This window comes from Ostrinia nubilalis, chromosome 6, assembly GCF_963855985.1.
Source record: "Ostrinia nubilalis chromosome 6, ilOstNubi1.1, whole genome shotgun sequence".
NCBI classification, from domain to species: domain Eukaryota; kingdom Metazoa; phylum Arthropoda; class Insecta; order Lepidoptera; family Crambidae; genus Ostrinia; species Ostrinia nubilalis.
In genome coordinates this window covers 4727077-4746728 of record NC_087093.1, presented here as the reverse complement: position 1 = coordinate 4746728, position 19652 = coordinate 4727077, and the positions used below count along the sequence as shown (strand labels likewise).

The 19652-nt window shown below is 38.3% G+C and overlaps 1 protein-coding gene across 1 annotated transcript; it reads left to right on the top strand.

Annotated features, from left to right (window-relative positions):
* The first annotated feature begins 399 nt into the window (after positions 1-399).
* LOC135072896 (neuroendocrine protein 7B2) lies at positions 400-15717 on the top strand. Its single transcript, XM_063966922.1, has 6 exons — positions 400-542; positions 12982-13072; positions 13696-13919; positions 14242-14399; positions 15019-15200; positions 15614-15717. The coding sequence occupies exons 2-6, from the start codon at positions 12989-12991 to the stop codon at positions 15686-15688; spliced, it is 723 nt and encodes a 240-aa protein (XP_063822992.1). The 5' UTR covers positions 400-542; positions 12982-12988; the 3' UTR covers positions 15689-15717.
* Positions 15718-19652: the final 3935 nt, after the last annotated feature.

Genomic DNA, 19652 nt, shown 5'->3' with positions numbered 1-19652 from the left:
TTAATTTTAATGTTGCTAAAAATTGCCTATTTCAGTGCAATTACCAATATTTAAGTACGAAATGTCACTCATGGGTGCGAATTCAATGTCGTGATTGGTTGAAAGTTAGTCTAATATTTATTTAGTGTCTTGAATCCATTGCTGATTCTTGAGGTTCGAATTTGACATCAGTTCACGCCGACACTTAAAACCACACAAAATGCAAATTTCATCGTTGGCGGCGAGCAACAGTCGCCACAAGCAGCGGCGCTATCCAATTGGTCCTTCTGTCCCTTTCTGTGTTGTGCGCCTCCAGAGCGAAGCCTCGGCAACTGCGTAGCTCCAACACCGCGCCTGCGCGACCCCATCGATCGCGCGCACCGGTGTGCCGGGGTCATTTTGCCCGCTGCTACCAAATTGGTGAGTACGCTTCCAAATTTATCCGCGAAACCAGTGTTGGAACAAATTTTTGTCCATTTTCGAGACCAAGTGGGTCGAAAAGCGAGTGCATGTACCTGGCAGTGGCGCTGATCATTATTATTGCGAGTTTGGTCAGGCTGCACGTAAGTCGATTGTTTTAATTAACTGTGAACGTCTGCTATCCCACGTGTCTCTAAGCCTTCTTTGAGCTTTTTATTAAAAAATAATGTTTTTTTGACAAACAAACTTCTGCCACTGCTATCGATTTTTTTGACAAGTTTGCCTAATTTTACTTTGAACGCCTCCATTTGATTTAACAATATTACCCCTGAGCAATTTTCCAACACTTTCTTGTCACTTGTTTGTTGTAATTTTTTATAATGTGTAGTGTGTACCTATGTTAATGTTAAGTGCGGCCTTTTTCAACGCGTTACGTACGATTTTTCGTAATTTTTACTTGATAATCCTTCAATTGCGATATCAAAATAAAAACCCGCTTAAAAATCGTTCCGTTCTCTGTTTTGTTCGAAAGCGGAAAAATCGGAAAATTTTTAATGGCGTCGAAGTTGACGAAAAAGTCGTTAAGACACGTCAACAAGGACGTCTCAAGACGCAACAGGTCGGAGTCTGCGCGGTACCTACTTTGGTGCCGGCTCAAGAGACCCTCCTAAACAACAAGGGTTGACTAATTGGGACAAAGATTTAAATAGCCCTTCAAATTAACAATAAAACGTTTCAGATTTCACGTTTCATATTAATGAATGAGCAAGACCTCATGTATAATCAACTTTTAAATGCTTCAAAAAAAGTCTTCAGAATCGTACGAGCTTTTAAAATGGACAAATTGAAAATTTTTACAATTCTTTTGTTCTCCAAACTAGGCCAATATTCGCAAAAAATATTCAAAACCATCAAAAATTGATTCTCACGAGATTTAATTTCAAAAACTACCCAAAATCCATCTTTAACCGACCTTTATCTCATGATTAAGCCATAAATTCATCATTCAGTCTTTAACTAAATTTTCATGGACGCCATTTTGCATCCTTCATTTCTACATGTCCGGTGCACAAATTGCGTCATATTACACATATCTAGGACATCTTGTTGCATCCAGACCTGCGCCGTTGCCTCTCCCGGGTCCCGGGCAATATCGATGAGAGCTACCTAGGCTACCTAGACCTGCGCAGTTTGATAGCTCAGTCTATAAATAGCGAATCGATATGATTGCCTGGGGACCCTCCCAGTTGCATTCGGATGCGTCGTAAATTACGACGCGCGCGGGGCGAAGTGGGACTTAGACAAAGAAGATAAGGTATATTTTAGGTTGAGTTGGGATTGGGTTGTTGTGTTTTGATAGGGCATTTGAAGACTTAGGGGTGGGCTAGGATTAGCGAGGAACTTTTGATAATTGACATTGAACATTTTAATTGATATTTAAATAAATTATTATTTGATTTTAAAGTTTTAAACAATGAAAAACAATAATTGATGAGAATTTAAATTTTAAAGAAATAAAAACAATAGAATAAATCTTACAATCATCTTAGAGAGCAAGATTATTTACTTACATAAAAAATATTTTTTGATAATTTAACAATCTATCTCATTCGCGCATCAAAGATATTGCTTTTAGTTTTATAGGACTGGCTCTACTGAATCTTCCTTCATTTCATCCGATCTATGTGAGTGAATGGATAATTAAATCGCTCCTATCATTCATTCCGGTCACGTACTAACATAACAAGGTACGAGTAATCAATAACTTGTTGCTAACTCATTCAACATGAAAGTGAAAATGGCGGTCACTAGTTCTCGTACCTACAGTGGTCGGTAATGTTCAGTCGAACGACCGAATTGTTATCGTTCATTGCTCATTCGTTCGTTAACACAGAGTAGTGTTTATTCACTACCCTTTTATTCATTCATTTGGTAACCGGTCATTCGTTCGCTAGTTATCTGCCAAACAAATCAATAACTTGTTGCAAGCACATCCAAAATGGAGTGAACGAAAGAGCGGTTGATTGTGTTCACTCATTCGCTCACACACGTCATTTAGGCGATCGTTCATTCCTCTTCAATTGTCATTCGGTCGAATTTTGTTTACAGTTTAGTCAGTTGTCAAGTCAATTCAATACGCTTGCGCTTTTGGAAAGCATTAAAGTTTTTTTTTAATAAAAGGTAACATTGGTGCCTATCATTACTGAAAATAATTATTACTGAATCTAAACTGTTAGATTTAACTAGTCACTTCACTTTTAAACACATGATTTAATTGATTTAGTTGGAACGATACGGGCTAATGAAAACTTCTATGAACTGGGCAGTTTTATAATATTATCATGATTATTTTAAAATAAATAAATAATCTTTACTCGTTTTGTTATATTACTCCAACAGTTTTCAACTTTTGTAAAATATTTGGATGATTGCACATCCATCAAGCAAAAAAATGTGAAGTCGTTCTAATAGTTGCTTTTTATTTACCAATAAAATACGTATAAGAATTTAAAAGCTCACAGAATAATAGATTTATTTTCCACAACGAAATTGTATAGTGATAAATCACACTTTGCCGCATCGGTAACTCGGTCACATTCGTACATTGTATAGTATGACGTCTGTAATGACGTCACGGCGATAATAAATCAACCTGTCAGCGGTGCTGTCACGAAAACTTGACCTTTAGAAAAGCTCTTTATCAATGCCGGGCGCAGGGTTGCCAGGTCTAAAAACACAGAAGCCGGACTCGGTGCTTCATTTGGCCGGACATTTTACCCTAAAAGCCGGACACGCCTTTTTTGCCATCTCACAGGGGGGTGCAATTAGTGTCATAGCTCATGAGTGAATACTATCAACTATCATCTTCGAATCGGTAGCCCAACATCCTGAATTCGACTGGCGCGATAAAAAGCCGGACAAACCGGACAAGTCCCTGAAAAGCCAAACATGTCCGGCTAAAGCCGGACACCTGGCAACCCTCGCGCACCCTTCGCACGCGTGAAAAGACATGACTGTGTCGCTTGTGTACAGATGCCGTGCGTGCCTTATTTTATTATGTTACGAACTTAAAAAAACTATTAAAATCAATTCTAAAAAAACATTTATGTACGTATATAGCAAAAAATAATTTTGCAGTTGCAACTTGGGGATACTTTATATCCATAAACAATGAACATTGATGTTTTTCTTAATAATCATTTTAACTAATGTCTTCTTTAACCTATTAACACTTTGGCCTAGTTCTTCATTAAATTAATTGGGCTAATTTACAAATACAGACGTCCATCTTTTAATCAGCCGGTTTTTTAAATTAACCAAATAAGTGCTAACATTCAGTTAAGCCTAAAGCAAAACAAGTCTAACAAAATATTGACCAATCGTTGAGGTTTGACTTTGCCATCGAATATTAGATAATATTATGCTATTGCTATCAGTATGATAAACATCATCATTTGTGGGATTTTTGTGTCAACCAGGATTTAGGCGTACGTGTCGAAATAGAATCGAATCGACGTGTCCCGGATTCGTGCGTGTGCGCCGGAATTACTAATGAGGTGATCGATACGATAGCGATCAATCGATATATCGATACAGCGGTGGCATGTAAATATATGGGTTATTTTCCATGACCAACACTTGTCAAAAAAAGTTGTTTGTCAACCAAAAGGTTACATCAATAGGATATAACTTAGTACTTTTCTTGAGCCACCAGACTTGTTTGTGCAATCTATATTTATAATAAATCTGTAGAGAGGTCAATTCTGTACATGAAATATATTTTCAAAATAACTATAGTGGCATGCAGGTACCTGAGTAAACTTAAAGCTTAGTTACAACAGGACATTGCAAAATTTCCACGGGAACGGGAATTAGCGGGAAAATCCTTTTGTATGAAAAATCTAAACCGCTTTAGTTAGACGCTTGAAATTTGGCATGCAGGTACCTTAGTAAACTTAAAGCTTAGTTACAACAGGATATTGCAAATTCCTACGTGAACGGGAGATAGTGGGAAAAAACATTTCTATGGTAAAACGGGATCCACGCGTACGAAGTCGCGGGTGGCCGCTAGTAAATACTAATTATGTGGTTTCAATAATTAGAAACAAAGAAAGAAGACACGTTTATTCAGTATCATCGACAATACCATAGACAACACAATACAAGAATTAATTACTATAATTGTCCAGGACAAAACTTTGAATTAATAATACCTTTTGCCTCGTGGGATTCGAATCCGCAACCTCGCCTGAAACTCTTATTTCCGTGATAATATCCTGAATTCACTTAATTTGATACCTGACCATTCTTAATATCGATAACTTAACAGTTCTTTAAACTGTCGTTAAACTATATCGATAGCAGTAAGTACACAGCTTTCGACACTGGATCATAATTACTACGTAGGTTGCTCATGTAGGCACAATGTGACCATCGCACGGTTATGGCCATAAAATATTAAGCCGTTTGCAAAACCCACCACGACTTAGCGCGGACTTAGGGACTGCAGTAAACTACAGCAATAAATTAAGGATTTGGATAATCGTTATTGGAACTGATACCTAAGGGCTAATGTTAAAGAGTCGATCTAAAAAAGATTAAGGTATACTTAGTTACCTAATATCACTGAACCTTCAAAAGGTTAAAATTGTAATTCAAAATTGGTGTAGCGAGCAATCTACAGTGGTAAACTCTACATACTTAAAGTTTTTTTTTACATTTAATTTTAACGGTGTACAAAGTGGCATATTTTATAGCAAAAGGTATACTCATGTTTCTATATTAAAGTAGTAGGTATCTACTCAGTAGGCATTATGTAAAAAAAACGTTTGTACAAAAACTCGCACTTCTCTTCAATATCCTCAACCTTAGTACGCACGCTACTCGTACCATAAACCCTACACATGACATGCTCAGTGGCCTATCAGGTTATCTCCGTCATATTGCGTGCTTCCATCAATATAAAATGGGAGTTACGTTACTATCTTTGGCGCCCCCGCATTGGAAACAGGCTGTGTAGTGATGTGCAAATTTTGTATCGACTTTTGTAAAGTAAGTGTGCAATTTTTTGTATCCACAACGAGGAAGCTCTTGGCCTGTATCTCACCTGATGATAAGTGAAGATCAGGGCGAAGGTGGAAGCAAGCTTCACCCGGAATCTTCAACCACGGAGGAGCTGGCTATCTTACCTCTAACTGCCGGTAATTCGTAGGTAACTTAATGCGACCTGGAAAAAAATACTACGATTTTGGTTTTTAACTTAAAATACAGAAATACTTGAGAAAATGCGTTTTAGAAACTTTTGGTATGCTCTTAAAAGCAAAACATACTTTAATATGAAAAATTAAAAAAAGTTTTTTTGTTTAAAACCAATATTAAATATTTTATGTATTATGGTCCTACAATGAGTTAAGAAATAAAATCTCATTAAAATACTATACAGAAACGACACTTATCAAGTCACTTGTATGTGTTTTAAGAATCAATTTGCCATATTTGGCTACAACGAGATATCGATACATCGATAAATTCACATCGCGAGCAGTATAGACGCGTCGAAAGCCGCCCACGCGGCGCGCGCGCAGGTGCCCCCGACCCGCGTCCTCACCCCGCGCATAGAGTAAACACGAAGGTAGATTAGGATAATACCTACACACATCATTTAACAAATCTTTCCCGAACATTATCGTTCGTTCGTTTCAGCCAAATGTCGTCCACAGCTGGACAAAGGCCTCTCCCAAGGCATTCCATACTGAACGGTCCTGCGCTGCCCGCGTCCAGGTTCTTCTCGCGACCTTTACCAGATCATCGGTCCACCTAGTAAGAGGCCTGCCCACAATTAACCCGAACACTATAATCTGGGCCTTTTCAAGGAGAGAGTGAATAAACACTTACTGGGCAGATAAATGTACCATCCTAGACAGCATCTTACTTCATCAGGTGAGATTGGGGTCAAATCCTGCCTTGTTCTGCAAAAAAATAAAAAAATCTGTGGTTGAAATGATGATGATGGTTATAGGCATGGATCTAGCTCTACTCGCCACCCCTTTCGACCTTAATAACAAAATAATAATAAATAATAAAAAAATCTGCTACAGAAACATTTTTTTCTGTTAGTCATGTAATTATCTATACTATAATATTACCTATAAATGCGAAAGTAACTCTGTCTGTCTGTCTTGCTTTCACGCCTAAACCACTGAACCGATTTTGATCGCATAGACATAGTTTGAGTCCCGGGAAAGGACTTATGATAGATAGTTTTTATCTCGGTTTTTGAAACAGGGACGCGCGCGATGAAGGTTTTCTGTGACAGACAAAATTCCACGCGGGTGAAACCGCGGGCGGAAAGCTAGTAGCGTGAATAAATAAGTTAATGTCTAGATTACCGTGATCTTCCAATCAAGTGGTGAAAAAAGAATCGCGCGATTGTCGCGCTACTTTTATCAATCAATAATAAAGCAAAATCATCATAAAGGATTTTTATTTTATGATACACATTATTAAAACTTAAGTAAACACCAAAGACAATCTTAAAACTTCATAATCTTTGACCGTAGAAAGCTTGAATGAACAATCTAGTGAATGGAGGCAGCTTTAGTCCTGAATCTCGCGCATATCCCCAGTTAGTGGGCCGGTTGTTATCGCGTCTGCAGTTTGCGCTAAAGGTTCGGCCAAACCAACGCGATCACACGCGATCAGCCGGCGTGCAGCGATGGCGATCAATGCATTTAAAGCCTTACGTATTACACGTACCGAGCGAGCAAAAGGGCGAGACAGTGCTCTCGTCCGAGTACTCGGTGTGTAACATTACGCCGAGTGCTCGGCCGAGCGCTCGAGTATGTGACTCGCTCACCCAAATGTCTCGGCCGAGTAAACATTTTACCGTCTCGCCCGTTTACTCGGTACGTGTGATCAAGGCTTGTGTCTGGTCGCCATCGCTGCACGCCGGCTGATCGCGTGTGATCGCGTTGGTTTGGCTGAACCTTAAGTGCGCCGCATCATAGACGGCCCACGTCGAAAATCTTTTATTTTCTGTGTAGGCTTGTACTACACGTCCTAATGCAAATTTTCCCTACAATTGCTTGTTAAAGTGTAGGATAAACCTACGCCTCTTTCCGGTATTAACAGCTGAAGTATGGAACTACTATTCTAGCGACTTAGGAAAGATCCAAAAAACTTGAAACTTGAAGCATTTTACACGACAGTTGATAAAAGTTTCTACAATGATTTCTACAATGGTCGGTTGGTGGCGGCCTGCATCCAGCGCCTTCTCGCTACCTTTACAAGGTCGTCGGTCCACCTTGTGGGTGGACGTCTTAACGCTGCGCTTACCGGAAATTTTCTAATGGGGCGTAATTATTCCGGTAAATATTTACGCAAATTAAAAACATAACCCTCCTTCTGGCGCAGTCGGGTAAAAAGCTTATTTTCGCTATTAAAGGCGTGATAATATATGTTTTTTTTAATATAATATTCAATGAAATGCAACACCCAATAGTCCAGCTTTCGGCTTGAGTTAAATTGAGTCGTCAATCTACATACTTGTTGTTAGCTGCATTACTTGATCGATATTACCCACTAAGTACTGCAGCGGCGCTCACCTTTCAATTTTATTATTCACGCAATCGATTCTAGTACCTCTACTGATAGGGTTGCCAGGTGTCCGGCTTTAGCCGGACATGTTTGGCTTTTTACGCTCTTGTCCGGCCAAATATTGTCTTGTCCGGCCTGACCGGCTTTTGGCCGGTCCTTGCCGCGCCAGGCGAAATTCGAGCCACAGAATAATATGAAGCGCATCAGGATGTGTTGGGCAACCGATGATGATTGTAGTCACTCGTGAGGCTATGACCCCGTCACATGTCCGGCTTTTAGGGTAAAATGTCCAGCCAAATGAAGCACAGAGTCCGGCTTTTGTGTTTTTGACCTGGCAACCCTATCTACTGACCAATCGATACTCTATATTCAATTGGAGTGACAACCTAGCTGCATTGTTTACGTGGTAGTTGGTACTGATCGATATTACCTACGATTGTAGAACTCGCGTTTTATTATTCAAGCGGCTGATTGGTAAATTTCCAAGTCATGTACCGATGCCTAATGACATCAATGCTTACGTAATCCCTGAATAAAATATTTTCGACCCTGCATAGGGCCAATCGGAGACTTGATTCCTGAAAAAAAATAACCTGTTTTTTGGTTTTACCCAAATCATAGACGTATTAACTGAAATATTCTGAGTAGGTGCCATTTTGGTTAATTTTTTTTTGTCATAATATCTGTTATTCTGTCAAACTGTGTTTTGACTCAAATAAAACATTTTCCTTTCCTTCTTTCTTTCAAAATATTGGCATAATGTCACTGATGGAAAAGCAAGTGAAAGCAAAGACGCTCTGCATGGATTACATAAGTTTGATAAAAAACCAAAATCAACTTCGAATTTTAAGGAAAGTATTTTCAAAATGCCCAGTCCAAGTACATAGGTTTGAATGCGTAATTGATCGATAAAAGCTACCACTCCCCAATTTAACTCAAATCTAAAGCACAACTTTTTTAAAAAGGCACTGCATTCTGGCAGGCCTGGCTCACTCCGCGCGGTACGTCCGATAATTACCTACAGCGAAGCGCCCCGCCGGCGGGTATTATATCAGTCGAGTGTCACGCGCGCGCCCGTCAGGACGCTGGTGTGCGTTGTAGTACCTAATTCTATGATCGAAGTATTATTTAAAAATTGATATAAAGAGAAAGAAATATTATTGTGCGGCATTCGGGTGTTTAAATTCGAAAAGAAATCTACCGGATTTATCTTTTTTTTCGCTTCCCAAAGATGCTGAAAGGTATGTTGGCCATGTAGGTAATCAATAATTGTTAGGATAGTATAGGAACCTAACCTACCATGACTACTGCTCAGAATGCGTTCGTTCGTTTCAGCCAAATGACGTCCACTGCTGGACAAAGGCCTCTCCCAAGGTTTTCCATAATGAATGCGTACTTACCTACATAGGTACGTACCTCATTATAAATAAGTAGATTAATTATTTTTTCACTAGACAGCAACCCTAACAGCGTAAGAAGAGTTCAGAGGCACGCGATAGAAAGAGACAAAACTTGTAGGTGAATAAAATTGTAGGTACGTAGTGCTGTGCAAGCTGAATTCCACTGTATCGCGTCGTAGCAAGACTCGCATTTATTTAAATCGTCTTGCGGAGTAATCCTTCTGTACCTGTACTATTACTTATTCTGTGATTCTGGTCTTAAAAACTTTATTAATTTTAAATTGCCTGTAAATTAAGATTTTTGGTAGTAATGCAATTGAAAAAAGTATTTTAATTGAGTTGACGAAATAGTGACGTCACTAGCTAGTGTTGCCATACTAAATCTATGGGAGTCTCGTTTTGACATTTTTAAAAAGTACGTCAATTGATTGGTGGTGGCAAATACCCTATTGCAGTAGCGCTAATAACCTATCAATAATTCACGCAAGCTAAAGAACTTCGAATGACCGATATTTGATATACAACTCTACATCGTAATAATACAGTCTAGAGTTATTTTTACACTAAGCTGTCATGTCGAAGATTATTAATAAATAAAAGTTATCGTCGTTTATCTCTCTTCAGACGCCTGAGCTTGTCTGTGGCTTATGAACAGAATTTAATTAGAGACAAATGAGCAGTGACGTCATGCGACATGATGGGATCAAAGGAGACCGCCCCAAAACATTTGATAGTATCTTAATCGTCCCACCCACATGGATACACAATGGCACCACGCTCAGTTTTTATTAAGGTTCCGCTTTGTGATAGAGAAATATTTACACTATCAAAGAAAAAGGTAAATAATTAGGTACTTTATTGCGACCTTCTTAGGCTGAGTTGCACCACCTAACTTTAACGGTAACTGTGACGATAACCGGTGCTTTTTGTATGGAATTTGACAGCTTTTTGAAGTTTGTCAAAGTTAAAGTAAGATGGTGCAACCCAGCCTTAGACTTCCCAACATACTTCGTTAGGTTGGGTTCTTTATACATCGTCATTACATGTTTTTTCCTTAATTTCGAAATTACTTAATTTCGATATTCTCATGAAATATTTTTTTCAGGAATACAAAATCTGAAGAGACATTTTCATAACAGATTTTTATTTTTCTTTAAATTTTTCACTGAAGCGGGCAGTAGGCACGTTGCGCGGCCTTTCGGAAAATAATCATTAAACATTCCATTTTTATGGGCAAACTTATTTCAGGATGCTTAGATGCACACACACAAAGCTCAAATGTTTTACAAACAAATAATTAACAACCATAAAGCACCATCAACATCAACCATACTGAACCCGAAATATTTGTTTCAACTTGCACTTGCTCAATACCGATATTTTTTTACAAAACATCTGGCAATAATGTTATGTCATGTTAGTCATAAGTCATAATATATTACTTGATTGATTCGCGTCATTTCGCACCAGTAAAATTTCGGGCCACGACAAAAAAAGGCTTAGCTGGTCGCTATGGCCACATCACTTTAACCATAACTCAAATGAGTAAAGTAACCATATAACTGCAGACAGTGGTGACTGAGTTTGTTGCGGCGCTTCTTCTCAGCACCTTGCCAAATGTAGGCTGGTATGGAAATAACAGTATGAGAAATGTAAAGGCTCCATAAGAGTTTTTTTTTTCTATAAATAATCGACGGTTTGTAAGCACTATTTAATAGTCCATACGAATAAATAAATATTTGACTGTGACTCCTAGTATAGTTCACTAATTCCATACAAAAAGCACCGGTTATCGTCCTAGTTACCGTCAAAGTTAGGTGGTGCAACTCAGCCTAAGTTAAATACGAGTTAGCACTGCGCACGCGCGTGGTGGTGATTTGTCAATCAAATGAGATACAATAAGCAACGAAGTGTTTATAAATCCTAAATATTCTTTAAAAGTTTAATGAAATAAGGAAATTTTATTAATTAGGATAAGGTCAAAATTCAGTTTCAAGACATCAGACTCTATGTTTGCTGAGCCCTGACAAAAAGGCACCCCTTTCTGTCAGAGGGGCACATAATTAGTTGTCTGTACATTATTTGTATATTTTCCTCTATTTACTAAAAAAATCTATTCTACTCTCGATTAATATTCAATTAATTAACATTGAAGACATAACTTCAAATAATTTTAACTTTACTTAATTGCAAGTCAAGCATGTTATTCTTAAATCAGAAACTATGATAAAGTTTTTTTTAATTATAACTGCGCCTACTGTATTTCTCTACATATTAACGTTTTACGATGACTAATACAATTTGACTTAGTGACCTTTGTTTGTGTTTTTATGCTTTATTAGTCCAAGATAAGAGGCTCTTTATGTAGTTAGCACTTAAAGTAATCCGTTGTTACTAATTCGATCCACTAAAAAAATAATCTCGTTTTCTATCGTGGATCAAAATAAATAAATAAATTTTTTAACCGTCAATATGACAGTTTTTAACCGTCAATATGACGTGTAACTGTTCATAGCCTACAATGAAAGAAACCTGGTTACGTGTAAGGCGTACTGAAAAAGGGAGTTATTTCATATAGGGTAAGTCCAGGATAGATGCCCCACTTTTTGAAACAGCTCTGTAACTCAGTCAGTAAGTTTTTATCAACAATTTGACCTTAGTATCTGTAAACTTTGGTCTTTCGTCTATGATATAACTATAATTATTTTAGTTTAAGTTATACCGATTCTGAGTAAATACCATTTTAATTGACCTCTAAAAAGTGGGATAGACGCCTAATGTGGGGGATAGAAGACTCACTGTATGATTGCTTCAAAGGATAGATGCCTGATGCAGGGATAGATGACTCGTTAATACAGTTTTTGAATTCTAAGGATCAAATGCATTTTGAAATCAAACAACCAAGTATTATTATTTAAGATTGTTTGTTATTAAATGAATTAAAAATGCAATTTAATATTTTTTATTACAAATAGTACATAGCACATCCACCCGAAGTCGGGTAAAAAGGTAATTCGATCAGAAGGGCACCCTATTTATTACTTTCCTAAGGTTAGCCGTACTACATTCTTTTTTCTTCTTACTTGCTACTTGTGACAAAAAGAGCAGGTTAGGATAGATGCCCCTAGGTGCATGGGACATGGCCCTAAGGGCATCTATACCCAAAAAAAATTAGGCAACTATCCTTTTAGCTTAGGATAGGTGCCTTTTTTAATAAAAAATACAATAACACTAAAAATCGAATTAAACATAGCTATCCCGTCTAATTTATAAGATAGTCTATCAAATTATATAAAAATCTGCTTAATTTTACAGCTCACAAAAAAATTATCCATTAAAAGATACTTACCAATTTTATTTCGACGCTCGCTAAGGTTTGGCCGCGGAAGATTTTTGCTCTCACTGGCTAAACGAACGCACTCTTTGATGGTTTGCGAGGCGAAATGTGGTACGGGGAGGTCCCTTTCTATTATACGTACTATAACTTTAGGCTAAGTTGCTTGTAACATAGTGTAATTAAAATCGCGGCACCTATCCCACTGGGGCATGTATCCTGGAATTACCCTAGTCATTTCTTTGTCCACAGATTAGAAATGGGCCCGCACGAAGCGCTCTTCTTGGCGATAAGCATCGTCGGAACCATGGGCTTTATCCCCCATGGTTCTATTGGGGGAAAGGTTTGTTTTATTTTATATACCCAGTTTGCTAAATTATTCAGATACATACACAGTACACACCCTTAGGCCCGGTTTCCACCAAAGGGGAGAGAAGAGGAGAAGTTTCGGGCCGCCAAATTTTTCTACAGAATTTGACAGCGCGCGGCGCCGATTGGATTCGAGGGTGGAAATACATAATGAAATCTGATTGGTTATTCAAAACATTTTTCTGCTCCGTTCCGTCTTGATGGAAGCCGGGCTTTATGTAACAAAGAAGTGTTGCGAACTTATTAGCTCTGACTGTAGTACAAAAGTCGAACCTTACCTTCGACCTCCTCCTATGTTCTTCTAATTAATTTCGTTGCGGGTCCAATGACAGTTTAACTTTCCCCGGTACAAACTTGACCTTCACTGGTTGGGTTTTTATTGGCGGTCAAGCTGTAGATCCTGGCTGCACAGGAGTTGCAGCGATGGGAACGAGAGGTGGGAATAGTCCCGTTTTTTGTAGTACAGGCAGTGTACATACGCCTGTACTACAAAAAACGGACGGTGCAACCGTCTTATTCGAATTCAACACCGCCTTATTCTAAGATTTCACTTGAACCACTCAACAACTGCTAGCTCATATTACCCTCCTTCCATAGGAGCACATCCTCACCGAAGCTTTACTTCGTGAGGTCGTCGAGCGTATGGGGAAGGAGTTCAACGACGCAGCTTCGAGTTATCTGGATTTCCCGTCTAGTGACAGGCACCTGGCCCTCATGGCTCGGGCCAATAAGGAGCTGGAGAACGAGCAGTTGGACTACGATTCCCTCATCGACGGCAACCCAAACCCAAGCTTGCGCGATCAGGAATATTTGCAGCACAGGTAGGCCCTTTTTATCAGTCTCAACTTTATACTTATAATAGGTAAAAGGAAGATAGGGCAGCAGACCTACTCGTATACAAGAATCGGATGACAATTACGGAACAAATAAAATAACGTACCCAGCAAAGCACGATGGAGCCATATGTTTTAGTGACTTAAGTACAGCACATATGAGTTTAATGGACTTATGGAAATAGGTCCGTTAGTTCTAGAGATGAAGCAAACTGGAAACAATGAAATCCTTTGTCTACCGTTTTATGTAACTGTGTATGTACTTCCTAACACATAAGATAAGATAGCTAATTAGTTTAAACTTTCCTAGCTCACTATGGGGGCATCAGTACGTGACTGGGGGTGCCGGGGAAGGCGACCAGCGTCTTCACCCTTCAGGAGTGGTGCCCAACCGGCAGATGGTGAAGACCGACGCCGTGTTGCCGGCCTACTGCAACCCCCCCAATCCATGCCCCGTTGGTTACACTGGTAAGTTAATGTTTAAGTTGTTCTTTAGTTCATCGTCATCGTCAGTTCATTTAGACTTTACTTCGGGAGGTAGACCTTCTCTTATTTACCAGAGGCAAATACATGACGACGGAGAATCATGTGTATGCGCACGGAAACAAAGGCGAATAAAAGTGAACATATTTAGCTCGCGAGCACATGCTCGCGATTTTCCATTATTGATATTTGACATTTCAAAACTTCAATATTATTTTCATTTGTTAGCTACTTAAGTTATCTTTATTTTTACTAGATTATACTGTAATCGGCTCTTTTTCATTTTTTCTCTTGAATTCTGTCCTCTTTTTTTCTTTCTTCTTTCGCTCGTCCACCAAAAAATCCAAGCAAGTAACAAGCTGGAAGCCTATCAGTCCAGGTCCAGATAAATTATCTTCTTCTTAGTCGGGCACTCTTGTCAGAGTGGTCGTGGTTGCGCTGACGAGGTACACGGTCGATGTCATCTCCGAGGGTAGCTCTCCTGGCGATGTGCTTCCATGATGGTTAGAAGCGTCGCGAGTACACTGGACCATGGTGGACAGAGTAGCCTTTGTGATAGCGTCTATCCAGCGGGTTCTCAGCTTCATATATCTTCTCCTAACAGAAGACCAAGGCTGCATCAGCGAGTTCGAGAACACGGCTGCCTTCAGCCGCGAGTATCAGCTGTCGCAGCGCTGCATGTGCGACGGGGAACACATGTTCAGCTGCCCAGAGTCGCCCTCTGAGCTGGACATGCGCTTCCCTGACCACCACAAGAACCTGGTTGCCAAGAAGTATAAGCCTGACGTGAGTATTAAGTATAAGATTGGACAAGTACCTATAGTAGAGTATTTCAAATGCTCTCTGTGTTGACTTGAAGATAAGTGCAACACTTATGAAGGAGTCATTCATTAAATACGAGTATAAAATTTGACATAATACCTATTTCAACTGTTCTCTTTAACGTAACTTGAATATGAGTCCAAATTAGAGTCACTTCAATTTTTTTTTTCAAAAGCACATTTTCAAATTTTACAAAAAAAATACAGTTCACTAAAGGGGAGTCAAGAACTTCAATATTGAGTAGGTACAACTATGAATTGACTGCATCAATAAAAATATCTATTTCCTTTTCTTTCTTTCTATTTGTAACTTTCTTGTGGCCAGCACATCAAAATCACACTTCCAATAATTCCATAAACCAACTGATTTTCTTTCAGGTGGAAAATCCATACTTGATGGGTGAGCGGCTGCCTATAGCGGCCAAAAAAGGTTTTGATGTTATTGTATACTAATGATAATATAATTAATAATATACTACGCATTTAGTGTCTATTTTATAAATTAACACCCCTAAGTACAGTAAGGGATGCGTTAATATTGTTTTAGAGAGTTTTACGAAAAAATTTAATATTCGATTTATTGACATAAAATGTCCAAATTTTTAAATATCAAAAAGCAAAAGGCAGTAACTAAACCTTACTATACTTAAGGTCCTGATCTCAAAATTCTTGTTACAACCTCATTAATGGAATGCGTGGGAGACGGAAATATTTTGCTAAAGAATGTTCAATACGTAGCGGGAATCGTTTGAAGGTATATTATAGTTCGGCCATTAAACTTACAGTAATATTTTATTTAATAATATCAGTAGAAATCAGTACAATTGGTGTAATATGGATGTTGTGTGTAGAACTCAGTTTGTTGCGCTGAGACGTAGAAAAGTTTGATAATCTCTTGCCGTTAGGGAGGCGCACTTCTTCTAACTTCTATTCTTGATAAATATTATACAAATGAAATGGTCGAACTATATCTAGAAAAGTTAGAGAGTACGTAAGAATATTTAGGTATACAAACATTTAGGTAAAATCAAACAAAAATATTTTAGGTGAAAATGAAAAGTCGGTTTGAAATGAAATAAAATTAATTTAGTCGCTTTTGCTAACGCTTTAATATTAATTCATTGACTTAAGTAAATTAAATGGGCGCACACTACGAGGACATTAGATATTTAATGACTATTAATAGGTTTTTAATATTTTTTTGCTGCAAGTTTCCAATTATGAATATAGTTAGATTAGAATATGTAGTTATTAATATTACAAAGATGGAGCGAAGTTGCTAAGGTAAATATTTTAATATTTATGAGGATAATTCTTTAAATGAATTGATTGATATTGCATAAAATCTTTGTTCAATATTATGTAGTTTATTGAGCGCATTCCACCTGCGCAATAGAGAGGCGGCTCGAAAATTCTACACCTAATGGCGTGAGGTGCTCATTGACAGAGGCGGCGTAAAGCGTAGGCGACGTGGGCCACCGCCTACGGCCTCGCGGTACAAGGGGCCTCGCGCATCAAAAATTTTGAAAAAATGTATACAAGGTGGAGATGACAATATCACAATACGAACATTGACTATTAAATATAAATTCTTGATAGCTAAACAATGTAGTTAAAAATAAAAATAAATTTTTTTCCAAACAAATTCAGCCATAATCAGACACAAAATTAAGCAACAACACGGTTTTAAGTGACGAACATTATTCTTTGGCGCAATATTCCTTTAAAAATAATCACTGAATCAAGAAATCAGAAACTGTCAATGTATAGACCTTTGACCCTTTTTTTTTTATTATTTCATAAAATCCGTCTTCAGGTCGCCACTAGGGCTTGCAAAATCGGATAGTTTTCAATTCCGGAACAGATTTCCGATATTGGGCACTCAACTCCGGAATTCCGGAACTAGTTCCGGAGTTGGTTAAAAAAAGAAAGCGCCACCCGACAAACATGTACACGTATGTGGCATCCACTTCAGGACCTTGTCCCATCGGCCGTCTGTTCTACGTACTATGTGCCCTGCCCATTGCCACTTCAGCTTGCAAATCCGACCGCTATGTCAGGCGACTGTAGTAATCTCCACATTTCTGGTTCGATCTCGAAAAGAAACACCGAGCATTAGCCCTCTTCATAGCACGCTGTGCAACTTTGAGCTTATTATAAGGCCTATTTATAGTGAGAGGCCACGTTTTCAAAACATAATGTCATCACTACTGGTAACACTCACTAATTGTAGACTTTCGTCTTTGAGTACTGAGGTGTTTTGGTTGAAAAGATGTTATGTAGTTTCTCGTACGCTCCCCAGCCGAGTTGGATTCGACGTATTATAACGTAATATAGAATCGCCCTCGTGCTCAGCCAGGCTCAAAGACCTTCTAATAGTCCAAGAACGCCAGTCATAATGGCAAGTTAGACTCTTCGGTCTTCTGTATAACCTGCCGTAGCGTATAGATGTGGTATATGGTACTGTTAACCTTTTCGATAACCGGCTTCCTCGAGAGGCTATAAGTCATCGAACCTACGCGCGAGACTATTCGTGATGACTCTCAAAAACAGCTTGTAGACATGACTCAGAACCCAGATGGGCCTGTAATTCCTTAATAAGGCTTTTACCCCTGTCTTGAAGAAAAACACCACTACGCCTCTGTTCCATGCCTCTGGCATTATTCCCTGGAGAAGACGAAGTTACAGAGTCTCTGAAGGACTTTCAGTATCGGTTTTCCACCCGCCGCGATCAGAAGCTCCGAGGTTATTCCATCATCACCCGGTGCCTTGTTGTTTTTTTAGTTGTATGAGAGCCATCCTAATCTCGTATAGGCTGATGTCCGGGATATCTTCGAAATACGATATTGGCTTCAGTTCCGGAATTGAAATATCGGAAAATACATATCCGGAATTCCGGAATTACGAAATTCCGGAATTCCGGTATTCAAGCCCTAGTCGCCACAGAACAAGGCCTCGCGAAATCTGTCTTGCCCACATCAAATTTAGGTCTTGCCCCGCCTCTGCTCATTGAGCATTCCGATTTTTCTATGTATCTGGATGTATTTTTGGATAGGTCGCTGACTTTTAAGAAAAACTGTCAAAACATCAAGTAGAAGGTACATTGGTTTAGCGCTTTCCTTTTCAGCAGGCGAATATGCGAGCTCTGTATGGAGCCGCTCAGCCCATGCCAAGCTAGTAGCTAGTAGATCTTTGATGACGGTCGGTCAAAAGAAAGATGCAGGTTATGGGGCGAGAGAGGTGATGTTCCCTGCCTTTTCGTCCCTATCTCTGAGAGTATTTCACCTTGACATGTGCTCCCTTGGCTTACCTGGAAGTCTTTAAAGACTTCGGACGCAGTTCGGCCGTAGTAAGGCCAATCTGTTCTCAGACGGTTTCAACTAGTGTGGTTGTGCTCCCCAATCGATGAAGCACATGATGTCGTGCCCTCCGTGCCCAAACAACTGCACGCAGGAAGATTTAATGAATGCTATTGACAACGCCACTCTTGTAGCAGAGTTTTGGGCTGACACTGTGTAGGTTTGTTATCGACACGACAAGAAAAAATGAAGATATTTAATTACAATATTAACAAAGATTTTAAAATAATATTTTATTAATTTCATTTTAGTCCGGGCTTGCTTTGATCTTAATATTAATATGACAAAAATTGTAATATAATTTTATTAGGTGTAGTGTACGAATTTATTTTTAATGTGTATTTTCTTAAAAGTAAAGACGCCGACGCTGTGAATTTTGTTAGATGTATATACCAAAATATTGGAAAACATATAGAATAAGTAAGTTCTATTTTAATTAAGAGAATATCCGCAGTTACATGCGTATAAGCTAAATAAAGAAAAGGTAACCTAGTTTAGTAATCAGGGTTTAAAACCATATAATCTAGTCTGCAATAAATTGGCATGTATTATTTAAATCAAGGAGGAAGGTACTTTACAATCATAAGAATATATTAGGTATTACATATACCTTAAATAGTACCTACTTAATTACTACTAAATAATTATTTAAAACAAAACAAGAAAGTAGAACGTATTACCAGTAGTCTGTAAATAAATCATAAGTTAAAAAGTATTTAATTAATCAATATGTTAGGAAAAAAAATTTATTAGACGTAAGTAAGGATATGTACATATATTTCAAGAGTCATGGCGATCTCCCCTCAAGAATAACTGTAGTAGAAGATTAGTTTAGCTTAGGAGTAAGGATTGGCTTTGCCATAAATCATGGAAAAACTATTAAAAAAATACAAAAAAATAAACAAAAAAAACAAACAAAAAAACAAAAAAAAAACAAATAAGAAAATAAAAAAACACATTTCTTTGCTGAAGTGAGAATTATTTGCTGTATGGAAATTATTTTCAATTTCATTGGTACGTTAGGTACTTACACCCCAATATATTATGAATTTAGTAAA

What these genes read in the sequence shown, in the direction of transcription:
- LOC135072896 (XM_063966922.1), top strand. Translation starts at nt 12,989, where the DNA reads ATGGGCCCGCACGAAGCGCTCTTCTTGGCGATAAGCATCGTCGGAACC. An exon ending in ATGGTTCTATTGGGGGAAAG is followed by an intron (nt 13,073 to 13,695) that starts GTTTGTTTTATT and finishes CTCCTTCCATAG; the next exon opens with GAGCACATCCTCACCGAAGC. An exon ending in ATGCCCCGTTGGTTACACTG is followed by an intron (nt 14,400 to 15,018) that starts GTAAGTTAATGT and finishes TTCTCCTAACAG; the next exon opens with AAGACCAAGGCTGCATCAGC.